The sequence below is a fragment of the Perognathus longimembris genome, chromosome 10, assembly GCF_023159225.1.
Source record: "Perognathus longimembris pacificus isolate PPM17 chromosome 10, ASM2315922v1, whole genome shotgun sequence".
Lineage (NCBI taxonomy): Eukaryota > Metazoa > Chordata > Mammalia > Rodentia > Heteromyidae > Perognathus > Perognathus longimembris.
This window is the reverse complement of record NC_063170.1, coordinates 21,750,510-21,776,199: the sequence shown is the minus strand read 5'-3', so window position 1 is coordinate 21,776,199 and position 25,690 is coordinate 21,750,510. Positions and strand designations below refer to the sequence as shown.

Below are 25,690 nucleotides of genomic sequence, written 5' to 3'. Positions count from 1 at the left end.
CATTTGAGTTGCATCATTGGTTTACAGAGTGAAGACAACATTGGTGTTGCATTTAATAGCTGTTTATTTCATTTAAAAGGCACGGTAATATATGGATTATGCGTTTAAATTCTGGTCCTGACACTTTGTAACCATATGACCTTATTTAGCAACTCAGTTTATTCCTGTGTGCCATTTCTTCTTTTATGTAAGACAACATAAGGTTGTAGGAACTAAATTACTGTAGACATATAATGCCTGGCACTCAGTAAGCTTTCCCATGTTATTTCCTGTTCTGGTTTACGTACCTTCCATTGCTATTTGTATTTTCTCCTTCATCCACTTAGTACTTTCAGAGTGTTGAAAAGTAAATAAAGCAGTGCCCTTACTCTTCACACACCCATGTCTTCATTCACATTCTTCCTCCTACCGTATCTCCCCAAAGCAATCACCCCTCCTTACTGTGCTAACACCTGCCTGTAAAATACCCAGATGACAGCTAAGCTGTCCCTGGCTGACCAAGTCAGGCACACCTTTTCTGTGACCCTGGGCATCCTTGAGTCCCCTTGATCCATGCACAGACTAGGTGGTCCTGTGGCTTCCTGCCCTGTTTGTTTCGACCGGAAGTAGGCTTTGTGAGGTCAGATGCCATTTCTGACTTTTCTGTGCATATAAGCCCTTCTCTTGTACAAGATAAGCATTCAGTTTATCTTAAGAGAATGCATATATGCTTAGCATAAAACATTCCTGCTGCGTGTTTCTGCTTGATAGTGTGTTGTGTTAAAACCACAGCCATGCATCTGTTTCTTAACAACTTTGACTTTCAGAGTTTCCTTCTTGGAATCGTCCTGCTTCCCCTCCGCGCTTTGATGGTGGCGATTGTCTTATTACTGGCATGGCCATTTGCTGCAGTGGCCACTGCGTGTTGCCCTGAAAAGCTGACCCATCCAATAACTGATTGGAGGAGGTAAGAGGAGCCTGTCTCCAAATGCTCACTCAAAAATAGTTTATGGTGGCTTAGTCATTGATGAGTAGCTTGAGTTTCCATACACTCACTTTCAATAATTCATTTTTGACAGGTGAAACTAGCCGTACTTTATGTAAAGATAACTGCACATCACATTTTGATTGCCTTCTATTCTAGTTCTTATGTTAAAATATTCTGTTCTCGGGGGTTGTTGAAAAGAAAGAAAACAATACATCCTGGTTCTGAAAGACACTGTTAGTGTATCTGAAAAGATGGCATCTACTAAGTACTTAGTTTCCTTTTGCTTCTCTTCAACTTTCACACCTGGCTCTTGTGTCCACTTTCTGCAGTGGTTTGTGTCAATTAATTATGTAATTCTTGTTAATTACTTAGTGATTATTATTAACAACTCTTTAGTTATTAATCAGTACAATTCAGTGTTTTTAAATGTCAGCATTGATGGGATGGAACTGTGTCTCAGCATTATCCAGTTTGGAAGGTTTCAGAAAAGAGACAAAGAATGAACAGAGGCTGAGTTTGTGGTTACTCGTACCTGTCATACTAGCTTACTCGGAAGGGAAAGATCAGAAAAATCAGGCCATCTAGATAAAAATAACAGTGAGGCCCCCATCTCAACAAGTAAGTGTGGTGTGGCCATGTGCTTGGCCTTCCAACTATGCAGGAGGTGTCAGTAGGGAGACGGTGGCTCCTATGTGCCAGGGATCCCGGGCCCTGGGCAAAGATGCTCTGAGACCTCATGTAGAGAATTAACTAAAGCAAAAGCACATGGGGCATGGCTCAAGTGGTAGAGCACCCGCCTACCATGGCACAGCTCTGAATTCAAACCTCAGTACTACTCAAAACAAAGAGCTCCTGGGAAAAGGTCATCCCTGTTGGGCAGAGTCAAATTGCTGCCATTTTTCTATCTTTAAAGTGGGGCTTCTACATTCCCAGGTTTCTTCTAGGGCACCATCAACTCTCTTAAGTTGGGCACTTTTTTTCCTTATACAAGGATATGTTGCTTTCCTTCAAATCTCTCATGTGGATAGGTCCTCCAAACTTTCTGAGAAACACTGTTCTAGGAAGTTTTTTAAAGAAGCCAGTTCTGATGGCTCACACCTATCATCCTAGCTTTTTTGGAGGCTGAGATCTGAGGGTAGCAGTTCAAGCCAGCCCAGACTCTGTGTTTGATACTAACATTTGTTCATGAGTCCCATTTCTAACTACCACCTCAAGTGGTAGAGCCTCAGCCTTGAGGGAAAAAAGCCACTTGCGGGCAGAAGGCCCTGAATTCAAGCCCTGATACCAGACACCAGATACCCCCTCGGCCATGCCCCAAAAAGAAAGTTTAAAAAAAAAATGTGTGGGTTGTTGTTTGTTTCATATTCTCATGAACAAATGTTAGTATGAAACAGAGTTAGTTTAGAGTGAAGATAGACGAGTGCTGTCCACCCCCAGAGAAAGCTCAGTCCTTGCATGCCACACTCTTTTGTTCTAGAACTCAAGGACGTGCAGTTGAAAACCACGTTCAAGGGGTGCTTGACTTATTTCTTCATACAAAATGTGTGCAGAATGTTCTATTATTAGGTGCTTATGAAAATTTAGGATGATGAGAGGGATGGTCTAAGGATATTGCACACAAAATAAATGTTAGAAAAGGACATTTCTCTTTTGTTTGTGCTTTTATTGTTTTTGTTTTAGAAGGAAAAGTTCTACTTTTGTCACTTAAAGCAGTATTCTTGTCCCCTCTCAGACAGATAATGTTGAGGTTAGTAGGTGGCACCAGATTATTTTTTAGCTCTGTGTGTGTGTGTGTGTGTGTGTGTGTGTGTGTGTGTGTGTGTGTGTGTTGTTGCTGAGGCTTGAAACTTGGACCTGGAACTTTTACTTGGGATTTTTATTCAAAGCTGGCACTCTACAAGGTCAGCATAGCCTCATTTCTGGCTCTTTTCTAGTAATTGGAGATAAGAGTGTCACAGACTTTCCTCTGATCTCAGCCTCGTGAGCACTAAGCTTACAGGTGTGAGCTATCATCAGCACCTGGCTGTTAGCTAGTTTTCTAAACACTTAAGAAGAAGTGCTAATGACTCTGAACATGGGCATTTGGAAGCAGATGTGTAAGAAGCTGCAGTGCATCAGGGCTGGGAACCTTTTTTCTGTCATGGCTCATTTGGACACCTATAACATCATTTATGGGCATTATAAAATTGTCAGCTCAAGCAGTCCATGAGAAGCATAGGTGTCTTGCAGTGTGTCAGCTGATTTCATGGGTCTTTATATAGCCCACAGCCCAGATGTTCCCCATCCCTGTGCAGATAAAAGGCAAAGAGAGAAGTATGGAGTTGGAGGCCTCAGTGTGCTTGCGAGAATGGAGATCTCCGCTCTAAAGGAAAGGGGAAGAAGGGTGTGCTTGCTGAGCTTGTGCTGGCTCACTTCTCCTTCTTGTGAAATTAAAGTCACAGAAACTTCCTCAGAGAGCGCTTTACCGCATTTTACAACATGGCTAAGACAGTGACAAACAGAAAGCCCATTTGATTATCTTTAAATATTTGTTAGTTGTACTGTCATCTCTCTGTCTCTGTTCTCTCTCTCTCTCTCTCTCTCTCTCTCTCTGTCCAGGGACTTGAACTCAGGACCTATGTACTGTCTCTGGGATTTTTTGCACAAGGCTAGCACTCTACCATTTGAACCACAGCTCCACTTCCAGCTTTGTGGTGGTTAATTAGAGATGAGAGTCTTCCACTTTCTTGCCTTGGCTGGCTTTGAGGGGAGGTCCTCAGATCTCAGCTTCCTGAGTAGGTGTGAGCCACTGATGCCAAGTTCAGAGTCATGGGGTTTATTGCCATTTTCATACATTTATATGAAGTACCTTAATCTTATTCACCCTGGACCTCATATCAGCTTCTCTTGTCCCTTCTCCCCCCACTGATCGAACCCTTCCTCTTCTACAACTTCTAACAACTCCTCTTCTACTTTCATCCCTCTCTCTGTCTCTGTCTCTGTCTGTCTGTCTGTCTGTCTGTCTCTCTTTCTCTCTCTCTCTCTCTCTCTCACACACACACACACACACACACACACACACACACACACCTAGATTCTCTATAGGACCTGTGACATTTGTCTTTTTTAGTCTGTGGAATCCCCCCTTCCATTTATTATTATTATTTTTTTTACTTTTCTTTCTTTTCTTTTCTTTTTGATATTGTACTGGGGCTTGAGCTCATGGACTTGAACTCTTGCTCAGCTTTCTTGCTGGCACTCTACCACTTAAACCATTCCCTATCCTGAATTTTTGGTAGTTAATTGGAGGTAGAGTTTCTTAGACTTTTTCTGCTAAGTCTGGCTTTAAACCTGGATCCTCAGTCCCCTGAGTAGCTAGGATTACCAGTGTGAGCCAGCAGCACTTGACTGGGAACTTTTTTTTAAAAAGTTCTTGTTAGATACCTGGTGAGTGAGACATATCAGCCCTCCTCATCCACAGGTTCACACCCTCAGATTTAACCAAGTATAGATCAACATTACTCAGAAATAAAATGACACCTATACTGAATATGTCCGCACATCTTCCCTTGATGCTGTTCTCTAAACAATGCTCACACAGCATTTAATTTGCCTTAGCTATCATAAGTAATCTAGAGATGGTTTACAGTCTATGGGAACAGATGCATGGGCTATGGGAAAGTGCTCCATCAAGCTATATAAAGACTTGAGCATCTGAGGGTTGTCTTACCTCCCTAGCTTCCTGTGACTATTTCCCACAGAGAGGGAGGGAGGACTGCACATACTTTATTTTACTTTTCAGGCAAAGTTTGTGTTCATTTATATCATAACCATTCCATTGGAACAGTGTAAGAGTCTCAGAGTTGTTTTTCTTGAGCTTATGAAATCAGGAACTGGTCTTTCTTGTCTTACATGTCCTGCACAGCTTGATTAATTAATCTGTAGTTGGAGAATCATTTTTGCTAGCACTTTTATTTTTACAGAAACTATTTTTTAAAATTGTAATAGAGAGGTTACAGTTACATAAGTCAAGTAATGAGTACATTTCTTTTTGAACAGTGTCATCCCTCCTTCTTTTTCTCCCAGTTTTTCCTTCCCTCCTTCTCTCCCTCCCTCTCTACCCCCCCCAAGTTGTATAGTTTATTTCCAACATAGTGCCTAGTGAGTATCACTGCTGAATTAGTTCACCCTTTGTCCCACTGTTTCTGTAGCACTAAGTTTTGAACTCAAGACTGTGAACTTGTTCTCTTTTGCTGGCTTGCTAGTCTGGCTGGCACTCTACTACTTGAGCCATTCCTCCAGCCCAACTTTTTGGCTGGTTATTTTGGAGATGAAGTCTAAAGGACTTTTATACTCAGGGTGACTTCCAACGACAGTCCTCCAGATCTCAGCCTCCCAAGTCGCTCAGATTACAAACATAAGTCAGCAAATGCTAGCATCTCCTCAGCATGTTCTTGTTTCATGAAAACTAGGTAGCAGATCCACCTCTGAAGATTCTTGACAATATCTAAGTGCTATGACAGTAGAGATAAGATTTACTCCAAAAAAATTGTCCCTAAAATAATTCAGCACCAGGCTTCTCAGTGCTTGGGAAGATGGCAGCCCCGTATTTATGAGCTTGGATGGTCTCAGCGTGGATGCATGTTGACAATTCACCTCTCTCATTTCATGGTTCTATAATAATGGATCCATTTGTTAACTTCACATTCTTGAGCAAGTTTATCTTATTTTTCTGTGCCTCATTTTTCTCATCTTCAAAATGAGAATAAGTACTACTTAATAATTATAAAAACATATATTATATGTAAAATGTATATGATGATGATAAGAAGTACTTAATATAAGTACATATTATCACGAGCACTTCATCAGATTAGGCTGTCAATGAAAAATTAATAGAGGAACCAGGTGCTGGTGGCTCATGCCTGTAGTCCCAACCACTCAGAAGGCTGAGATCTGGAGAATCAGGGTTGAGGTTAGCCTGAGCAGAAAACCCTGCATGACTCCATCTCTAACTAACTAGCAAAAAGCTGTGATGGAGGCATGATTCAAGTGGTGGTGTGCCAGCTGAGCAAGTACAAGGTCCTGAGTTCAAATCCTGATACTGGAAAGAAAAACAAACCACATGATTATAGATGAGCATTTAGAATAATGCTTGAATTCAGGGAAATGGTCGCTGTTCGTCTTCTTTCCTCCTATTTTAAGTAACATTTTCTGGCATGTTTGGGTTTCCTTATTGTATTTCAGAGTAAAGCCCTGCTGGCTAGCTTCAATTTGAGAAGCTAATTATGTCTTTTTCTGTATTTATTTTCATAGGAAAATTACTCACCCAGCTTTGAAGTTTCTGGGTCATGCCTTGTTCTTCTCAATGGGATTTCTAGTTACTGTGAAAGGAAAGATCGCCAGTCCTTTGGAAGCACCAATTTTTGTTGTTGCTCCTCATTCAACGTTCTTTGATGGAATTGCCTGTGTTGTGGCAGGATTACCTTCCCTGGTGTCTCGGAATGAGAATGCATACACCCCTCTGATGGGCAGTAAGTTCTAGCTATGGTCATGCTTTCACTTAAAAGAATCTCATGAACTTCCTTGCCTAGGCTGTCTTCAAAACACAATCATCAGATCTTAGCCTCCTGAGTAGCTAGGATTACAGGTATGAGCCACTGGTACCCAGCCACATAAAGGTTTTGATTATCATTTTTAAAACTATAGAACATTTTAGGGCTGGGATGTAGCTCAATGGCAAAGCACTTGCCTAGCAAGTGCAACGTCCTGGGTTCGATCCCCGGTACCAAAACAGAAAAGACCAAAAAAAAAATACAGTTAAAACTATAGTACATTTTAAATATTATTTCCTTTGATTATAATGAGCTACTATATGGAAAGAGTGAGTGTATAGAAAGAATGAATTTGTGGGAAAAAATAAATCAGAAACTGACCTTCTCTGTATATTTTACCTTTCTCCCTAAAACAATCTTGTATTGTTGAATCTTCATACCTTGTTGATCTTACATAGAACTAAGAAGACTAGCTTCTAGGTACTAAATAGACTTGACTTGTTTTTTTTTTTTTTTTGGCCAGTCCTGGGCCTTGGACTCCGGGCCTGAGCACTGTCCCTGGCTTCTTCCCGCTCAAGGCTAGCCTAGCACTCTGCCACTTGAGCCACAGCGCCGCTTCTGGCCGTTTTCTATATATGTGGTGCTGGGGAATCGAACCTAGGGCCTCGTGTATCCGAGGCAGGCACTCTTGCCATTAGGCTATATCCCCAGCCCCTTGACTTGTTTTTTTGAGAGAGAAAATTTAACCAAAGCATTGACAAAATAAAACAAACAAACCGAATCATTAGGTACTTGCTCTCATGAATTTCTGCCCAGAGTATTAGGCTCATAAATGTACTATTTTTTAAATCTTATTTTGTTATTATATCCTAAATATGCCTGAAGGATTTGTGTGTAAGTCTTTGAAGATTATGATAGAGAACAGTAGGTGGTTTCTGCCATTAACAACAATGAAGCCAGGGCAATGTTTTCCTACCAGACGCTTTACTCTTTCCCCACGCGACTCAGTCTCCAAGTAACGGCTCTGGCTCCCAGGTGTCCCAAGGTCATTATGATGGGAGTGATGGGAGTGTGGTGGTAAAGGTTTCCCAATGTCACCTGGCGGCTCTGGAGAGATAATAAGGCAGATAATCATAATCTCTGGAGAGATCATGCAGCCTTGTCATTTCCTAAGGCAGATCTTTATCTTCAGGGTGCAACTCCACTGCTTTGTGCAATGAGACTTTTGTTCTGAAAAACTGTGAGTAAGCAACAGATTTTGGTAAATTGAGGTTGATCTTGCATGTCCTGGGAAGCTGTTTAGAAGACGGTTGTACTGGGCTGGGAATATGGCCTAGTGGCAAGAGTGCTTGCCTCCTACACATGAAGCTCTCAGTTCGATTCCCCAGCACCACATATATGGAAAACGGCCAGAAGGGGCACTGAGGCTCAGGTGGCAGAGTGCTAGCCTTGAGCAGAAAGAAGCCAGGGATGGTGCTCAGGGCCCGAGTCCAAGGCCCAGGACTGGCCAAAAAAAAAAAAAAAAGACGGTTGTACTGAAAATTGCAGTAAAATAAGTAATGATGACCTCTTACCATTGTGTCCCATGAATTCACATCCCCAATTTTCCAGGTTTTCCTAAAATCAAACAAGAAAATCTCATCACATATTCCAAAGGTTTCATGTCAGTTGAGGAGGAACTACAGGGGCTGCATTCTGTATTCTGTTGCTTACATTGGTTAAAGCAATGAAATAATTTTAGGAGTTAATATCCACCTTTCCTTTTAAAATTAGAATCTAAATTCTGGTAAACTTTTAGTTTTTTTTTTTTTAGTTTTTTTTAGTTTTTTTTAGTTTTTTAGTTTTTTTTTTTTAGTTTTTTTTAGTTTTTTTAGTTTTTTTCCCCTTGCTTGTTATCTTTGATTTGTTATCATTTTAATGTCTCACAAAGTTTGTTTTTATAATTTATCTGGTGTTATTGACATGGTGGCTTTAGCCAAAACATGACTAGATTGTGATTTGTGTTTGTTTTAAAGGACTGTTACGGGCTGTGCAACCAGTGTTGGTGTCCCGTGTAGATCCAGATTCTCGAAAAACCACAATAAATGAGATAATAAAGCGAGCCACATCAGGCGGGGAATGGCCCCAGGTAAAACACAGCAGTTGGTGGTTGATTTATGTTGGCAATATGTTGTGCCTCTGTGGACCTGCTCATTTGAATCCACAGATCTTCCCTGCACTAGGCATCTTTAGCATAATGGATGCAGGATGTGGGATGACTGGGTGTAGTAAGAAACTCTGGCCAGCACTGGTGACTCACGCCTGTAATCCTAGTTACTCAGGAGGCTGAGATCTGAGGAAGGCAGTTTGAAGCCAGCCTGGGGAGAAAAGTCTGACACTCTTATCTCCAATTAACCAGCAAAAAGCCAGAAGTAGTGCTGTAGTTACTCTAGTTGTAGAGTACTACCATTAAGCAAAAGAAGCTCAGGCCCTGAGTTTTTAACTGAGTTTTTTTCCATATTTACTACCCAGCAAGCCAGGCTGGTGCTAACAAGCATCCCCATCTTTGCTCAGATAAAGACAAGAAATCTGTGGTAGATTAAGGGTCTCATCATGATCAGGGTGCCTAGGATGACATATAAGTGCCACAGTACCAGGAATGGAGGACCAGGAGATTTAGAAATGAAGGCATGTGAGCAGTGACTTCACAGATGATTGTAAAGAGGTGGCATTTGCTGTAACAGTTTGATTTTTCTCTTTGGCTCTAAGACATAGATCTAGGATTACTAGACAGAAGGTAACAAGTAGGTTGATTTAGTTTATTTTGATAAGTTTGTGAGGGAACTTTCCGTTTGTCCAGAAGAAGAATGATTTGGAAACCTGCTCAGAATATTGACACATTGACTGAGCAACCCTTGGTAGGGGAGTATTGTCAAAAGAATGAGAGTTGGCAGGGTGCTTTTAGTGCCCCTCAGAGATGTTAGACTTTACTCTCTACACATTCCTGTAATGTAGGTGTAGGAATTCCACTGAATACAACATATTGGTTATTATATCTGCATGTCCTAGAAAACCCATTTTTCAAAATTGGAAGATGCAATGATACCTATTCTTAATACAAATAAACTAATTATAGTCATTTCACCCAGTCCTATTTTCTCTCTTATGTATTATGAAATGCGCATTATTAACTGCCATCTCGGCAGGGACTTTCTTTTATGTTCTTAAAAGCTATCTTAGTTAGATAAAGGGGAAAATAACCATATCATGTATCTTTCACAAGGAATGTATTCAAAGAAACACTTCCTCAAACAAAACAAAGCAGACCCAAGCTATTAAGTTGTGCTCCCTAGTGTGAGTTCAGGAAGCCCACAGCCTTGGGCCTGTGGTGTCTCTTATCTCTGTGTGGGAGAAGATGGCATTTCACAGGAAATCTACAAGAGTGTAAGAGATTATCTGGCTACTGATATATAATACCAGAAGAATTAATATGATGCCCATGGCATGTGTGCCTGGACCATGATTTACTGTTCTGTGTCTTCTTTAGTAAAAACAGATCATTAGTAAAAACATCATTATGAAAGAAATGTAGGGTCTTTTATCAATAAAGTATACTGTTGGTTGGAAGTTTAAATCTATTTTCTAATTATCTTAATGGTCCAATTACACTTCTCTTAGAGGAGGATAGCTCTCATTGGGATTCAGTGACCACTCATTATATCATTTTAGTTTTTTAAGTAGCTGTCTGTGAAGTCATAGAAAGTGTATAAAGAAGAAATCTATTAATTAGTCTGAAATATTAAACCTATTCCTTTTCTCCCAAGATACTAGTTTTCCCAGAAGGCACTTGTACTAATCGGTCCTGTTTGATTACTTTTAAACCAGGTGAGAGGAATTAAATTATGTACTGTAACAAAGTAGTGTGAAAGTTCTCAAATGCTTCAGCCAAAATATACAAAATAACTTAGAGTTTTCTCTGAGCCTTCCTTCCTGATAAAACATTTTTGATCTTGTGATTCCACAGAACTTTCTCCTTTGCTTTCCTTTTTGGCATAAGAACTCCTTTGTAAAGTCTTTCCCCTCCTTTTCCTCTTCTCTCCCCTTTACTTGCCTCTCCTTGAAATCTTAGTTCATTACTTCTTTTTGAAATTTTATTGTTTTCTTTAAGTAGTTGAACAAAGGGATTTCAACTCAACATGTCCGTTTATGAGTCCAGCTCTTCTTGATCACTTTTCATCATTCTCCATCCCGTCAAGTTACGTGGTTCTTTTTTCGCACACATGCACTATCATGACTGTGACTGCATTCGCTCACCTGCCCCTCCCCTTGACCTCACAATATTCCCCCTCCCAAACGCATGTTCCAGCTTCCTGGTATTCATTTTGTTAAACTGTAAGTTAATTGTTCACAGGAGTTACACCATTGGAATCCACCATTGCATTCCTGGGCTCACTCCCTTTTGCACCTTTTGAAGGCTGCACACCCGAATGCCATTTTCCTGCACACACTGAGGGCTTTTCTGCGGGCTGCCTGAGTACTCAGGGCCCAAGTTCTGACTCACTTCTGCCACTGTAGCAGTTTTGCTTGAGTATTTGGTTTCATCCAGATATTCTTATTTTGTCTTTGCATTGATTTTTGTCGCTGTTAAAAAATACCTTGTTGAATAATTTGGGAAGCACACATGAATGAATAAATAAGTGCTTATGTGGTTTAGGCACAGCATTTGATATTTTGTTTAAATCCTAATTTAAAAAAACCTTCACTTGGGTAAACACTGACAGATAGTTTACGATATGTGGACTGTTAAACTACTAGTACCTTTATGCTATTGGTAATGACTGTGTATGTGACTCTTGGTTTTCTTCACATGCAAACCATGCTGTGAACTGTTACTGTGGTTCTAGGGGCCTTCATTCCGGGAGTTCCTGTGCAGCCCATCCTCCTCAGATACCCCAACACTCTGGTGAGCAGGATTTTACCACGGGGAGAACTTCACTATTCTAAGTGGCACACATTGTTTAGCATCCCCTTTCACATTTGAAGGAATACAAAAGTGCTGCAAGCAATCTGGGCAGATTTGTTTTGCTTACTGTCTAGCATTCAAAATGTTTCAAATAAAGCTACCCATGCTGGAGTTTCATGCCTGTAATCCTAGTTACTCAGGAACTGAGATCTGGAGGACTGAAGTTGGAATCTAGCTGGAGCAGAAAAGTTGGAGAAACTCCATCTCCAGTTAACTACAACACACGAAGCTGATTTACATTGCAGAATACCAATCTAGCAAGTTGTGTGAGATTAGAAATTCCCGAGTTCAAACACTGATACCAGAAAAAAAAAAATTAAGATTCTTGATCAGTTCTTCCTTCTATTTAGTGGCTGACTTCTTAACCTTGGATGTCGGTGGTTAAAAAAAAAGGAATAAAAATCTGTTCAACTTTTACTTCTATATTTGTAGGTGTGAATTTATTAATTTAATTTTTTCCAACGCCTCTTTTTTTTTTTTTTGCCAGTCCTGGGCCTTGAACTCAGGGCCTGAGCACTGTCCCTGGCTTCTTTTTGCTCAAGGCTAGCACTCTACCACTGGAGCCACAGCGCCACTTGTGGCCGTTTTCTATATATGTGGTGCTGGGGAATCGAACCCAGGGCTTCATGTATACAAGGCAAGCTCTCTTGCCACTAGGCCATATTCCCAGTGCCCAACCCCTCTTTTTGACAGTTGATGAATTCTGTTTGTGTTGTTGTTGTTGTGGCATTGGGGTTTGATCTTTGGACTTTGTGCTTGATAAGAGACACTTTACCACTTGAACCATAGCCCCTGTCATTTTTGCTTTAATTTTCTGATATTTATTTTTCTGATAGAGTTTTGCTTTTTGCTTGGAGCCAGCCTGCACCTCCATCCTCCTACTTATGCTTCCCATGTATCTGGGATGACAGGAACACATTAACATGCCCAGCTATTTCTTGGTTGAAGCAGGGATCTTAGAAACTTGCCCAGGCCGGCATGAAATCTAGATCCTCTTCTCCTAAATATCTGGGATGATACACACGAGCTCTGTTTTTTTTTTTTTTTGTTTTTTTTTTGGCCAGTCCTGGGCCTTGGACTCAGGGCCTGAGCACTGTCCCTGGCTTCCTTTTGCTCAAGGCTAGCACTCTGCCACTTGAGCCACAGCGCCGCTTCTGGCCGTTTTCTGTATATGTGGTGCTGGGGAATTGAACCTAGGGCCTCGTGTATCCGAGGCAGGCACTCTTGCCACTAGGCTATATCCCCAGCCCTCTGTTTTGTTTTTGTTAATCATTTGTGTGGCATTGGGGATTGCACTCCGGGCCTTTACCCTCTGAGCCACATCTCTAGTTCCTTTGATTTTACTTTGTTTTTTAGAAGGAGATAGTCTTGAAATTGATTTGTCTCTCCCTTCTGATGCACTGTGATTACAGTTGTGAGACATTAACTGTTTCGGTTTTTTGTTTTATTTTGTTTTGTTTTTTGGTAAGCAAATTAATTTTCTAGACAGGAAAATTGCTGAGCATATACAATAGTTCCCTTAAAAGTTTAGAGCAAGTTGTTCCACAAAAAGATAGTGGTGTAGCAAAATAAGTCTTTTCTGTGCAGATAATTAACTCAGGAATCTATAGATCAGTTCACCGTAACTGAATAATAATGTGTGTACTTTACTTTTCAATGTGCTCTGAATCCTAGTATTAAGAGAAGAACATTGTTGCATTGGATATCTCCACGATAACAGTTTACATCCTTTGGTTGTTGTAGGACACTGTGACCTGGACGTGGCAAGGATTTACATTGTAAGTCACTTGTGTCTACTCTCAGTCTGTGTGCATTTTATGTCAACAAAGGCACCAAAGATCACTTATTCCTTAGTAATGTTACCTAGTCAGAGTCTTCCATCTTGTAACTAATCTCTACAGAGAGCATTGCTGTCTTGCCCTTTCACCCCAGTGTCTCCCAGTCAGCCAGCATGTTGGATGGGTCCTAGGCAAGTCTGCATCATACTCAACTTGAATTTTGCACCTCCATTTCCATTGCAGCTCGATGAGCTGGTGTCTCCATCCATATTTTGCAACATCCGTGTAGGCAGTTTATTGACACTTTAGTTTTATAGCCTGAAATAGATATCATGATTCTGATGTGTGCTGACCAACATTTTGGTTTTGCTGTTGGATTTCCAAAGTGCAATGATCAGCAGTTTCTATATGCACGTAGGCAAGGAGGAAGAGAAATGGTTTCATGACTGAACAAAACGAAGAAGTGAAATCTACCTTTGAAAAGACCAGAACAGGGAGAGATAATCTGGCTTTCAAGATTTTTTTATGTAGTTCCTCCCCTAGGGGGAAAAAATTGAGCCTCATTCAGTTTTGGTGAGAATCATAAAGGCTGGATTGGAGGACTCTTCCCTCGGGCCTGCCCAGTTTTGATAAAAAGATATAAAGACAGAGCTCAGCCACAGATGACCCCTGGGAAGCAGAAGAAAGTCGTAAGCTTTCAAGCACAGCAATTCCTTCTTTGGATATCTTTGACCCAGTTGCACAAAATTCTGAAACTCAGAGAAAAAATATTAAGTATTACTTAGCTTCTTCTTCTCATAAATATGTGTGTGCACATTTGAAATGATAAATTGAAATCAGAATAGATAATTTAAGGGTGAGTGGAATGAAAAGTTACCACATGTGGAAAACACTTGTGTTTCTCTTGTGCTTTGGTCCTTGGTGGTTGAATAACATAACAATAAGGAGAACATTGAAAAATATATGTAGATAGCATATTATCTTTAATTCTCTAAGAAACCATCTCGTGAATTAGAGTATAGTACAGACTGCATGCAACTACTGATTTTGAATTCCTGGTTTTTGACTTTTATACAAGAAAAGTAGTAGGGAGAATAAGTAGAACAAGGACATTTTAGAAACATCAGTGCCTGAGCAACTGGGTTTACATTTTTATATTTCCAAACATACTTAGATTTCTGGGGCCACCCTTTAGCATCTGAGGAGTGCTAGTGCCTTTCAGATAGAAGACTTGAGAATTACTACATTACTAATTTATAATTAATTACAGCAGTACTAAATTTACTTCCTGAATTCATTTTTCCCACCAGATTCCTTGTTTAAACTCCTAACTTCCTTAGACAGTACTGGGTCTTGAATTCAAGGGGAAGGTGCTCAAGGTCCCTGAGCTGTTTTGCATAAGTGTAGTGCTCTACTACTTGACCCACAGCCACTTCTGGCTTTTTGGTAGTTATTCATAGATAAGAATCTCATAGACTTTTTTGTTTGGGCTGGCTTTGAATTGGGATCTTCAGATCTCAGCCTTCTGAGTTACTAGGATTATAGGAGCCTTGTCCAGAATGTTTTTTAGGCAAATTACATTTTGTTTTCTAAACAGCAAAAAAAGATTAACTGGTTGCTTTGTTAAACATATGGACTAATCTAGTCTGCTTGAGTTTTGGATCAATTGTGCAATTGGGTTAAACTGAAAAATCTTGTAGAAATCTTATCCAGGGTCTGTAAATATATGCTGTAGAGCTGCAAAGAGGAAGAACTATTTTAAAAATCATCTTTGTGAGAGTTGGCTAATGACTTTGAAGAAAGATCTTTACAAATTGGCAGTTTTCAGAACATTTCTCCATAAGGAAAATATTTATTAATAGGAGGTGATTTTTATACAGTTCCTTCTTTTAAGGAAAGGCTCCATGACAGTTTATAAATATTATTATCAGAAGATTTGGAATATAAGGTTGCTCTCAGGAATTTTCCTTTAATGTCATTAATGAACCTTAAAACAGTTTGGGGGTAGTTTCTCTGGTGACAGTGGCTTGAAAGTCTAAGTTGCTAAGGAAACTGCAAAACTTGAGTCTAAGACACAGTCGGTCAAGCTGTGGCTCTGACTGGCGAGTGCAGTGCAATAAGGACATGGTTGGTGTCCCCAGTGATGTGATGTTTGAACAGTAAGAATCGTTGCCCAAGCTGAAGAAGCGTCCCAGCTGCTGTGTGGCATCTATAAATGGGAAGTGTCAGTGGGAAGCCATTGAGCGCCGGGTAGGGAGGGCAGCAGGATTTCCATGTAAGATGTCCTCCTCTTTCTCTTCCCAGCTTCCAGCTCTGTGTGCTCACTTTCTGCCAGCCCTTTACAAAGGTGGAAGTGGAGGTAAGCCAGTCCATGTGGTCTTGGAACTGCCATGGGGCTTTGTTCAGAACTTTACCTGATCCAGCTGAGAGACAACTGAAGGACATTCACTCCTTGGGTACAACTGCCAACATCTTTCTTTTCCATCTCATGGGTTTCCTTCTCCTCCTTTCCTCTCCTCTTTTCTCCTTCCCTTTCCCTTCCTTTCCTTTCCCCTTTCTTCCCTTCCTTCCTTCATTCCTTTCCTCCCTCCTTTCTTTTCCTTCTCCCATTTGTTTATTAGTATGTGTATGCCAGTCCTGGGGCTTGAACTCAGGGCCTGGGCACTACCCTGACCTTTATTTTCTCAGGGATAGTCCACTTTCATTTGAGCCACAGGTCTAGTTCTGGCTTTTGGGTGCTTAATTAGAGATAAGACTCTCACAGAATTTCCTGCCCATCTTGACTTCAAATCTCGATCCTCAGATTGCAGTGTCTTGAGCAGCTAGGATAATAGTGTGAGCCACTGGTGCCCAGCCCTTCCTTTTATTTTTAAACTAAAAATACTTGCATTTTTCCAGCTGATTCTGCAATCGGTTTGAATAGTACTTTCTGGCAAAGAAAAGAATGTAGTCTTTGTTCCTTAATCTCACAAACAAAATGACTTTCAGCTGCTTGGAAATAGTTGTATCCATCAGGATTTGATGTGTTAGGTTTGTGGTGCAGGGCAGGAAGATGGAAATACAGAGGCTTTTCATTTAGAATGCTTATTTTTAATTATATTTATTTTAAATCTGTGGTGCTGTCTTTCTCCTATGCAAATCCGAGCAATTTTATTGTAGTTTATTTATTTTTGTTTTTGTGGTGTTGAGGATTGAACCCAGGGTCTCATGTGCAGGGCAAGCGCTCTACATGGAGATATATCCGTAACCCTTTTTATTCTGAGACGTCTTTCTAAATTGCCCAAACTGGCTTCTAACTTGGAATCCTCTTGCCTCTGCCTCCAAAATAGCTGAGATTATAGATATGTGCCACATCAGCTCTTAACTGCTTTATGATACTTGAATGGTTTAATTCTCTACCATTGGAATGTAACTAAAACAAGAATTTCAGCAGTTCTTCAGGCACTATCTACACTGTGGCTCAGAAAAGCCAGGCTTTGCTCAGAGATTCTCCTATTTTCTCTTATGGAAATCCTTGTTGCTATTGTAAATATATTTTTAGAATTCTTTTTGGCAGTACTAAACTTCATGTCTAATAGGCAATCCCCTACTACTGAACCGCATACCTTTAGTACCATTTTTTTTTTTTTTGGCCAGTCCTGGGCCTTGGACTCAGGGCCTGAGCACTGTCCCTGGCTTCTTCCAGCTCAAGGCTAGCACTCTGCCACCTGAGCCACAGCGCCCTTTCTGGCCGTTTTCCATATATGTGGTGCTGGGGAATTGAACCGAGAGCTTCATGTGTAGGACTAGGCCATATTCCCAGCCCCAGTACCAAACTTCTTGAATATTGGTTAAACTTAGTTAAAGGTGCATTATTCAATACTGGGTGCTGGAGGTTCGTGCCTACTCAAGAGACTGGGAGGAAAGAAGCCAGGGCAGGAAAGTCCACAAGACTCTTATCTCCAATTAACCAGCAAAAAACCAGTTGTGGAGCTGTGACTCAAGTTGTAGAGTGCTAGCCTTGAGCAAAAAAGCTAAGGGACAGGCCCAGGTGCTGAGTTTAAGACCCAGGACTGCCACACACACACACACACACACACACACACACACACACACACACACGATGCATTATGCATTGTTCAAGAATGCGGTATGGGGAGGGGCTGGGAATATGGCTTAGTGGTAAGAGTGCTTGCCTCATATACATGAAGCCCTGGGTTCGATTCCCCACATATATAGAAAACAGCCAGAAGTGGCGCTGTGGCTCAAGGTTAGCACCTTGAGCAAAAATAAGCTAGGGACAGTGCTCAGGCCCTGAGTCTCAGGCCCAGGACTGGCAACAACAACAACAACAAAAGAATGTGGTATTAGGTATATTTAAGGTGATCTTTACATGGATTGTCCTTTAGACACTCAGTTTGGGGAGTCACAGGACAGCTTACTATTGTGATTGCTATAGTTGAGAATTTTACATCTCCTTTCAGAAATGGTGAAAACCAAACTCTTCAATTACTGAAACCATTATCAGACATCTAGAGTGTATAAATAATGCTTAGTGATAATTTCTGGCTGCCATTTCTCCAACCATCTCCTGCTTCCCCACCATAGAGATTTGTTTTGAAAAAGTTACCGTTTCTTAACTCTTGGATTTGAGAAGAAGATAAGTTGTAAACTTCTTGCTCAATGAAATTGGTCTCTGGCATCTTTGAGTAAGGATGGATTTGAGCAATGTGTATTTTTTTTTTTTTTTTTTTTTGCCAGTTCTGGACCTTGGACTCAGGGCCTGAGCACTGTCCCTGGCTTCTTTTTGCTCAAGGCTAGCACTCTGCCACTTGAGCCACAGCGCCACTTCTGGCCATTTTCTATATATGTGGTGCTGGGGAATCGAACCCAGGGCTTCATGTATACAAGTCAAGCACTCTTGCCACTAGGCCATATTCCCAGCCCGCATGTATTTTGACAGGGCAGCTCTGCTGGAAATTATTTCCTAATCGTCAAATGATATCATGGTATGTTTCAGAAGTGTGGCTTTATGGTTGCATGTATTCATTTGCCATTCCCACATATGCCTTTGTAAGCACACCGCTCAGGAGCCCAGGGAATAAGATAGCTAGTAAGGTGGGCACCAGTGCTTTATGTCCATCATTTCAGCTACACAGGAAGCTGAGACCCAAAGCATCATGGTTCAAAGTCAGCCCAGGCAGAAAAGTCCAAGAGACTCCAAAACAACCAGCAAAAAAGCTGGTGCTGGAAGCATGGCTTAGTGGTAGCAAGCGTGCCAGCTGTACAAACAAACCTAGCAAGCACAAGGCTCTGAGTTTAAACTAGTAAAAAATAAATAAATAATAAATAAAAATAAAATAAAAACAACCCCAAATCCTGAAAAAGGAAACTCAAATGTGACACATTCAAAATATGCTAGTTTATTTATTCCGTGACAGAGAATGAGTGCTAAATTGAACAAATACCACCATGTGGCTGCAGCTAGTTTGTGAATGGAAACATGACCTTCACATTGACCTTTAGGCTAGCTTTCTTCTTCACAGTGTGTATACATACCGGCATGCCTTCAGAGCATGTTGACTTTAGAATCCACACACTGTAGGTACATACTGCTTCCGAAAAATTCCTTTACAAAACTTATAGTGGTCTGATAGTGGCCAGCATTATAACTAAAGTACTTTATGGTGAGCAGTTCACAGTCTTCAGTGGTACTAGTGGGTTTTCTTAATTTCAAAAGACTATCTAGTTTGGGAAAGGAAGGACCGTGGCAACAATGCTAGACTCAGCATCCAGCCAAGCATGAGTGGGCTTCATGAGCATTCTGCACTGAGATGACACTGAAATTACAAAGAAGATTTTTATTTCTTTAAGAATAAATTAATGTTAGGCACTTTTAAAACTTTTTTTTATAGAGGTGAGCGAATGTGGTGCTAATCGGCAGATGTGTCAGCCTTCTCCTCCTCCCTGGGACGATCTGGCAGAGTTGAATATGCAGTGAGGGGCTGAGATCATGGGTGGGGCGGGGGTGGGAGGGAATCTGTGGAGCCAGCCCCAGCCTCAGATGCAAAGGGACGGGAAACAGCCCATCCCTGCCTTCCCCCTGAAGCGGGAAGTGATGCACATGCCAGCGGGCCAGGCAGAGTGAGGTAGAAGAGGAATCACATCTTGGAAGCATGGAGTAGGTGTAACTTCCTCTAGCATCCCTCTAGGGTCTCTCCCAGGAAGAGAAGGCAGGGTTGGAAGACATCCCGCTCTCACGCCAAGACAATTGAAAGTAGGCACTGTGAGCGTGGCAGAGGTCAGCTCCCTCTGTCAGAGCTAGATGGGCTGCCAGAGGGCCCTTGGCTTGTTCCTATGTCACAGCCTATGCCAGAGCAGGTGAGGGAGAGTTAAGCCCTAATTCATAACGAGAGGAACTGACTGAGGAGTTTAGAGGATGACGTTAGGGTCATGCATTTGGTACCATGGCTGATGTGGTGTTGAAAACAATGTCTATGGCCAGGTGAAGGGACTGGGAACCCAAGATAGCACCAGGTTATTTTGCTGGGAGAACAGAGGATGATGGGAGATGATGGAGGTGAGAAGGAAAGGGAAGTTCCTAGAGCACTTCAATGTGTGTTGGGACCATTTCAATAATAACACTAGTGGGCTCCTCCCTTCACTTGATTTTACTTTCCAAATAAAAGATGTGCTCCTGTTAGGAGCTCAAATGATCCTAGGCAAGGTGATGGTAAGATGTCTAGGCCCTTCTTAAATAGGTAGGAGAGGTACTTGATTATGATTTACATTGCGTTGCTTCTCCAGGAAGCAAGGGGTTTCCAAGGTCCAACAGTGTTAAATCCAGACTTCTTACTATTTTGTGTTCTCAGTGCAGTTTATTTCCTCAAGAATACAATGCCAGGCTAATTCCAGAGTTATGGAAAGACATTTGACGGACAACATTTCCTGCACAAGTAGAAACAAAGCCCATAGTTCATTATGTTGTATTTGATCAACACTAGCAATAATTTGTTTTCCTCCATGTACTTTTATGACTTATAAAACAACAGTACTATAAATGGCCATTTGGCCTTAAACACACACACACACACACACACACACACACACACACACACACACAGAAGTAAATATTTGTCAATTTAAAAATTTTACTTTCTTAAAACTTTTGTTAGAGAACTCATGAACATTAATTTCAGCCTCATGTTTTCTTCCTTGAATTTCAAACTATGTAAATATAGGAAATCTATTTATCCTATTAGGTTGCAGGGAATTTTTAGTAATACTTGTTTAACTGGTGTTGCTAGGGATTTTAAAGTGACATGGGGACCCCTGGTGGTGATTTGTTTCTCCACCCTAGAGGATAGTGATGCTAAATGCAAATGCACAGTTCCAATGGAGGGGCCTTCGAGGTCATGAGGGGGGAGGTCCTGTTGAGTGGGAGGTTCCTTGGAGCAGCATGGCTTCCAGGACCTTACAGCAGAGCCAGGATCCAGTGCTCTTCCCACTTGAGGAAGGTAATAAAATGAATGTGCACAGTGAAACCACCCAGACCCAGAGCATGTGAAATGTTCCCTGCCTCCCAGCTGTGCTGGATACCCTCGCCCCTCCTGGCCCAGTGCTTAGGTTCTCTCATGGGGTCATTGCAGGAGCCCCTAGATCTTCTTCCCACTTAGTCTCATCCACACCCTGCCACTCAAGTTACTGCCAAGTACTGGGGCTTGCTCTTCTCTCCTTTGCTTCAGCTTCATCTCTGACTCACCTGTACCTGTGAGAAACAAGATTTAGAAACAGGTCTGTTAGGAAAATATGGGGTTTTATTTCCATATACAGACCTTTCTTTTTTCTTTTGAATCCTAACTACTGTATAAGTGTGGCTTTGGCTGTGGAGTTTAACTTCTTTCCACCCATATTTTTTTTTCTTTCTAGCCAATGATAGGATGTACAGCTGGAAAGTGTTGAGAGCTAATCATATAAAGCCCTGGATGTAAAGGACCTACCTCCGAGTCGCAGGTGCCAGCTCTTCCTGCTGGATGTTTCTCACTGTAGAGCACACTTCTGTGGGGAGGGCTTCCTGGGCATGCGTTCTTCACCATATCCTCAGGAATCTGAACACTGTCTGACATGTGACAGACTCGTTCAAGCAATACTTGTTGAGTGGAATTAACTGAGCCATGATACCTTGAGTATCATTTAACCTTTCTGATTCTTTTCTCTTTCCTTCCTTCCTTCCTTCCTTCCTTCCTTCCTTCCTTCCTTCCTTCCTTCCTTCCTTCCTTCCTTCCTTCCTTCCTTCCTTCCTTTCTTTCTTCCTTCCTCTTCCTCCTCCTCCTCCTCCTCCTCCTCCTCCTCCTCCTCCTCTCCTCCTCCTCCTCCTCCTCCTTCTCCTCCTCCTCCTCCTCCTCCTTCTCCTTCTCCTCCTTCTCCTCCTCCTCCTCCTCCCCCTCCTCCTCCTCCTCCTCCCCCTCCTACTCTTTCTTTTTGGTTTGAACGTAACACTTGTTAAGCAGACATTCTATCGTTTGAATCACACACCAGCCCCTTTTTGGCTTCATTATTTTGTGAATAAGCTCATTCTTTTCCTTGGGGCTGGCTTCAGACTTCATTCTTCTTACCTGTGTCTGTCTCCCACAGAGTCGAGATTACAGGCATGAGCATTTATGCCTATCTTGTTGATATTAAGTTTTTCTATCTTTGTGCTTAGGTTGGCATTGAACCACATTCTCCAAATATTTACCTCTTGGGCAGCTGGGATTACAAGCATGCACCACCATGATGACCATTTTAACCCTAATTCTTCATGATAAAAATGGAGAAAAAGTTAATTAAGTAAAATGATGCACAGAAAGCCAGTATGGCACCTGGTACATAGTGATAATTCAATAAGCAGTAACTATTAGTAAAACTGCACCCCTAAACAGCTGCAGTCATGTAAAAAATACTTCATAGGGCACTATCTGCAGAATTAGCTATTCTGACTGCTCCTTTCCCTAGGCACCCCCTTCTGCTTTGGCAGTGTTTCCCTATGCTATGTGTGGTGGGGAGGAGACAGTCTGGACAGCAATCCTCTTATTTCCTGTATAGCTGAATGGCAAGCAAACCACAACACCCAGCTTTTTCTATTGAGGTGAAGTCTCATGAACTCTGCTCCCCCAGATTGATCTGGAATTACTGTCCTTCTGATCTCAGCCTCCTGCATACCTGAGATGACAGCGGGAGTTGACTTTAAAAAGAAAAATGAAAGAGAATGATCAAAACATAAAGTCCAATCAAATAGTAAAAATATGGTCGACATTGAAATGAACAGAGAAGACAATACTATAAAATACAAAAAAAAGAGAAAAGAAAAGAAATTTTTTATGTAAGGGATCTGAGAAGGGGAAATGCAGGTGTGAGAGAACAGCATTAGTAGCTACAGCTTTATACCCTCAGAATTGCATACCTCAGCTCGTTGTAACTCATAACAAATAGGACAAGTGACAGGGACCCTCATTCAGAGTTGAGGAGCCCAATGAGACCTTACAAGAGTTAGCACACAGGCAGACGCAGGGCCTGCATGGAGAGAGATCTCCCGAGTCCATGCCTAGAGATCTTTGTATTCTGTTCAGTCACCTGCACTCAAAGATTGATAAAGGACTCTGGAGATTGGTAGGTTGATAAAGGACTCTGTAGATGGTCTATACATTGATGTCATGGGCTGAAGGACTGTTATAGAAAGGTGCATTTGTCTTTCAGTTTATGCCTGTTCAAGTACCAAATGATGAAGAAAAAAAAGATCCTGTGCTTTTTGCCAGTAGAGTCCGGGGTCTAATGGCAGAGTAAGTGTCTATACTTCATTATAACTAGTAAGTAACTGGGAAATCATTGGTAAAAAGTTACTTAACCTTGCTTTAAGGCTTTTCTCCTTCTTTTCCTAAGCATCTCCTTCCCCCAACTTATTTGGATAAGTAAAATAAGGAAGATGTCAGAAAAAATAACCTAAAATTATTTCCCAGTTGCAGCTACAAACCAATGGAAATGCGCCTTGCCCAGAAAGATGGAGTGTGGCATAATAGGCAGAAGAGATAAGTTGGTGCCTTTCACAGACAGTCTCCAGGCTGTCCTGACGCTGTGGGACAGAGCCTTGCGATGCCCTTCTGGCCTTCTTTCTTTCCCTTCAGCTTCCAAATAGCTATCCCCAAAGGTCCAAGTTTATAGGGGACAAATACACAGGAAAGGGAAACAGCTCCCCTAGCCAGGAATGGCTAGGACATTACGGTTTAGAAACTGCAAACCATAGGGTGAACATTTTCCTGCACTACAAGGAGTTTTAACTGGCCAGTGTCCTAATCAGATAAATGTTACACTGTGCCAGCTCCCAGGCAGATGTAGGTGTACCCTCCTCACCCCTGCCCCAAGCATGCCTCTCTCTGTCGCCCCCTGCAGGAGTTCTGGAGCTAACTGCCTCTTCGTGTTTTCTTAGTAAAACTTCAGCAGGAACCCTGAATTCAGCAAGAACTTCATAGCTTTAGAGCTTTACTTAGCCAAGGAGAACCTTGTCTGCTACACAAACTTGAATGAGGCCCCTCCAAAGTTCCTTCTTGTCATGGAAATGAAAATTATTGCCTTGCCTCTTATGTTTTGGTGGTGGTGGTGGTGGGCGTGGGGCTTAGACTCGAGATCTGGCCATACCCTCCCTGATCTCTTTTGCTTGAGGTTAGCATTCTACCACTTTGAGCCACAGCACCACTTCTGGTTTTGTGGTGGTTTCTTGGAGATAAGAATCTCACAGACTTTCCCGCCCAGGCTGGCTTCAAACTAAGACCCTCAGATCTCAGCCTCCTGAGTAGCTAAGATTACAAGTGTGAGCCACTAGTGCCTGGCCTCTCATGGTTTTGATTATTATGAGGCTGAAGTAGGAACATATGAGATAACAGCAGTTGAAAATGAAGATCCCAGCAGAAATGAGGGGCTGGTGGCACTACTACTAATAAATATTTCTGGGGTCACATGCTTGGCCCATTACTTGTGCCAGACAGCGTCCTCACAACAACTCCAGGAGGCAAAGAAGGAGTGGCTCAAGGCCCTGTACCACCCAAGCAGTGACCACTTTTAGGTTCAGCTCCACATTTCCTGGTCACAGAGCCCAAGCTATTCACTCTCGCATAACACAAGATACTGTAATTCCTGAAATATTCTAAAGCTTTGTTTACCTTCTTAAACATTCTAACACTCAAGTATTTATTCATAAAAAATAGCCCAGAGAACTGGTTTTTGATGGAAAACATGTGTTATTCAAATCACATTCATTCAAGAGTTAATGCTTCTAACAATACAACCAAGTCAAATAAAATTGAAGACATCATTTTATGATTTCTACTTGCTAATAAAGCTTAATGAAGAGGAGTCATGAGGAAAACATCTTATGTGTTGCCTAGCCTTTCGTGTGTGTGTGTGTGTGTGTGTGTGTGTGTGTTTATTTCTTATTAATGCATGCATTTTCCAAATCTAGTTTACAGTCATTCAGTCTCTGAATAGCTGGGAGGTAGACAGGCAGGAGGCTCTGCTCTAGATATGGAGGCTGTTAGGTTTGGAGGAAATATCAGCTCAGTACCTATTTATCTCAGTATTTTGCAAGATTGCTATGTAACAAGGGGTCCGCTAGTTACAAAAGATGAGGAAAGGCAAGTGGCAGTGTCTCGGGTACAGGTTCTCTAACAATGTACAAATGCTACTTACAGTTTAAATGTATCTGCACCTACCCAGGTATTGCCTACAAAATTATTCCTAGGTACAATGAGAAGAATGAATCTTAGGCCCAGTGCCACAAGGTCCCCAGCTGGTAAACGATCCATTAAGTCTGAAACCAAAATCTTTAGATTACATGAGATTCAAGTGAATTATTATTGTTCTAGTTAAAACACTAAATAAGGCCTGGGGGCTTGATTCAAGAGCACTTGCCTTGCATGTGTGAAACTTTGGGTTCAATCCCTGGTATTGATAACAGAGAGAGAGAGAGAGAGAAAGAGAGAGCACAAAACTTCCCAGCAATACACATAGAAACATGAGATGTAAAAAGCTTTACTTGGGCCACAGCAAGTCTGTGAAAGAGTAGAGAAAATGTATTTCTTTGGCAAAGAAAGCCACAATCCCTGTATTAAAAAAAAAAAGTAGCTGTGCTCTTCCATGTATTATTATGTGTTAATCAGTTCAAGCCTAGTGAAAAAACTCATCACCTTCTGTGAAATGTTGGACTTTTTCCCCTCTTAATTCTTGCAGAGCTCTGGGCGTGCCGGTGACAGACCACACATACGAGGACTGCAGGCTGATGATTTCGGCGGGACAGCTCACGCTGCCCATGGAAGCAGGGCTGGTGGAATTTACCAAAATCAGCCGTAAATTAAAGTAAGTGTCTTCTTACTATACTTTTAGATGGGTCTTAGCAAAGGAG

At 41.6% G+C, this 25,690-nt stretch overlaps 1 protein-coding gene across 1 annotated transcript in view; it reads left to right on the top strand.

The window, feature by feature from the left end:
• Positions 1 to 25,690, top strand: part of Lpcat2 (lysophosphatidylcholine acyltransferase 2) — a 52,742-nt gene that overhangs the window by 5,015 nt on the left and 22,037 nt on the right. The window contains exons 2-10 of the mRNA XM_048355575.1: positions 807 to 946; positions 6,263 to 6,480; positions 8,517 to 8,629; positions 10,305 to 10,365; positions 11,385 to 11,443; positions 13,247 to 13,281; positions 15,586 to 15,640; positions 22,996 to 23,078; positions 25,519 to 25,644. Of these exons, the coding sequence (XP_048211532.1) occupies positions 807 to 946; positions 6,263 to 6,480; positions 8,517 to 8,629; positions 10,305 to 10,365; positions 11,385 to 11,443; positions 13,247 to 13,281; positions 15,586 to 15,640; positions 22,996 to 23,078; positions 25,519 to 25,644 (890 nt within the window). The remainder of the gene's footprint in view (positions 1 to 806; positions 947 to 6,262; positions 6,481 to 8,516; positions 8,630 to 10,304; positions 10,366 to 11,384; positions 11,444 to 13,246; positions 13,282 to 15,585; positions 15,641 to 22,995; positions 23,079 to 25,518; positions 25,645 to 25,690) is intronic.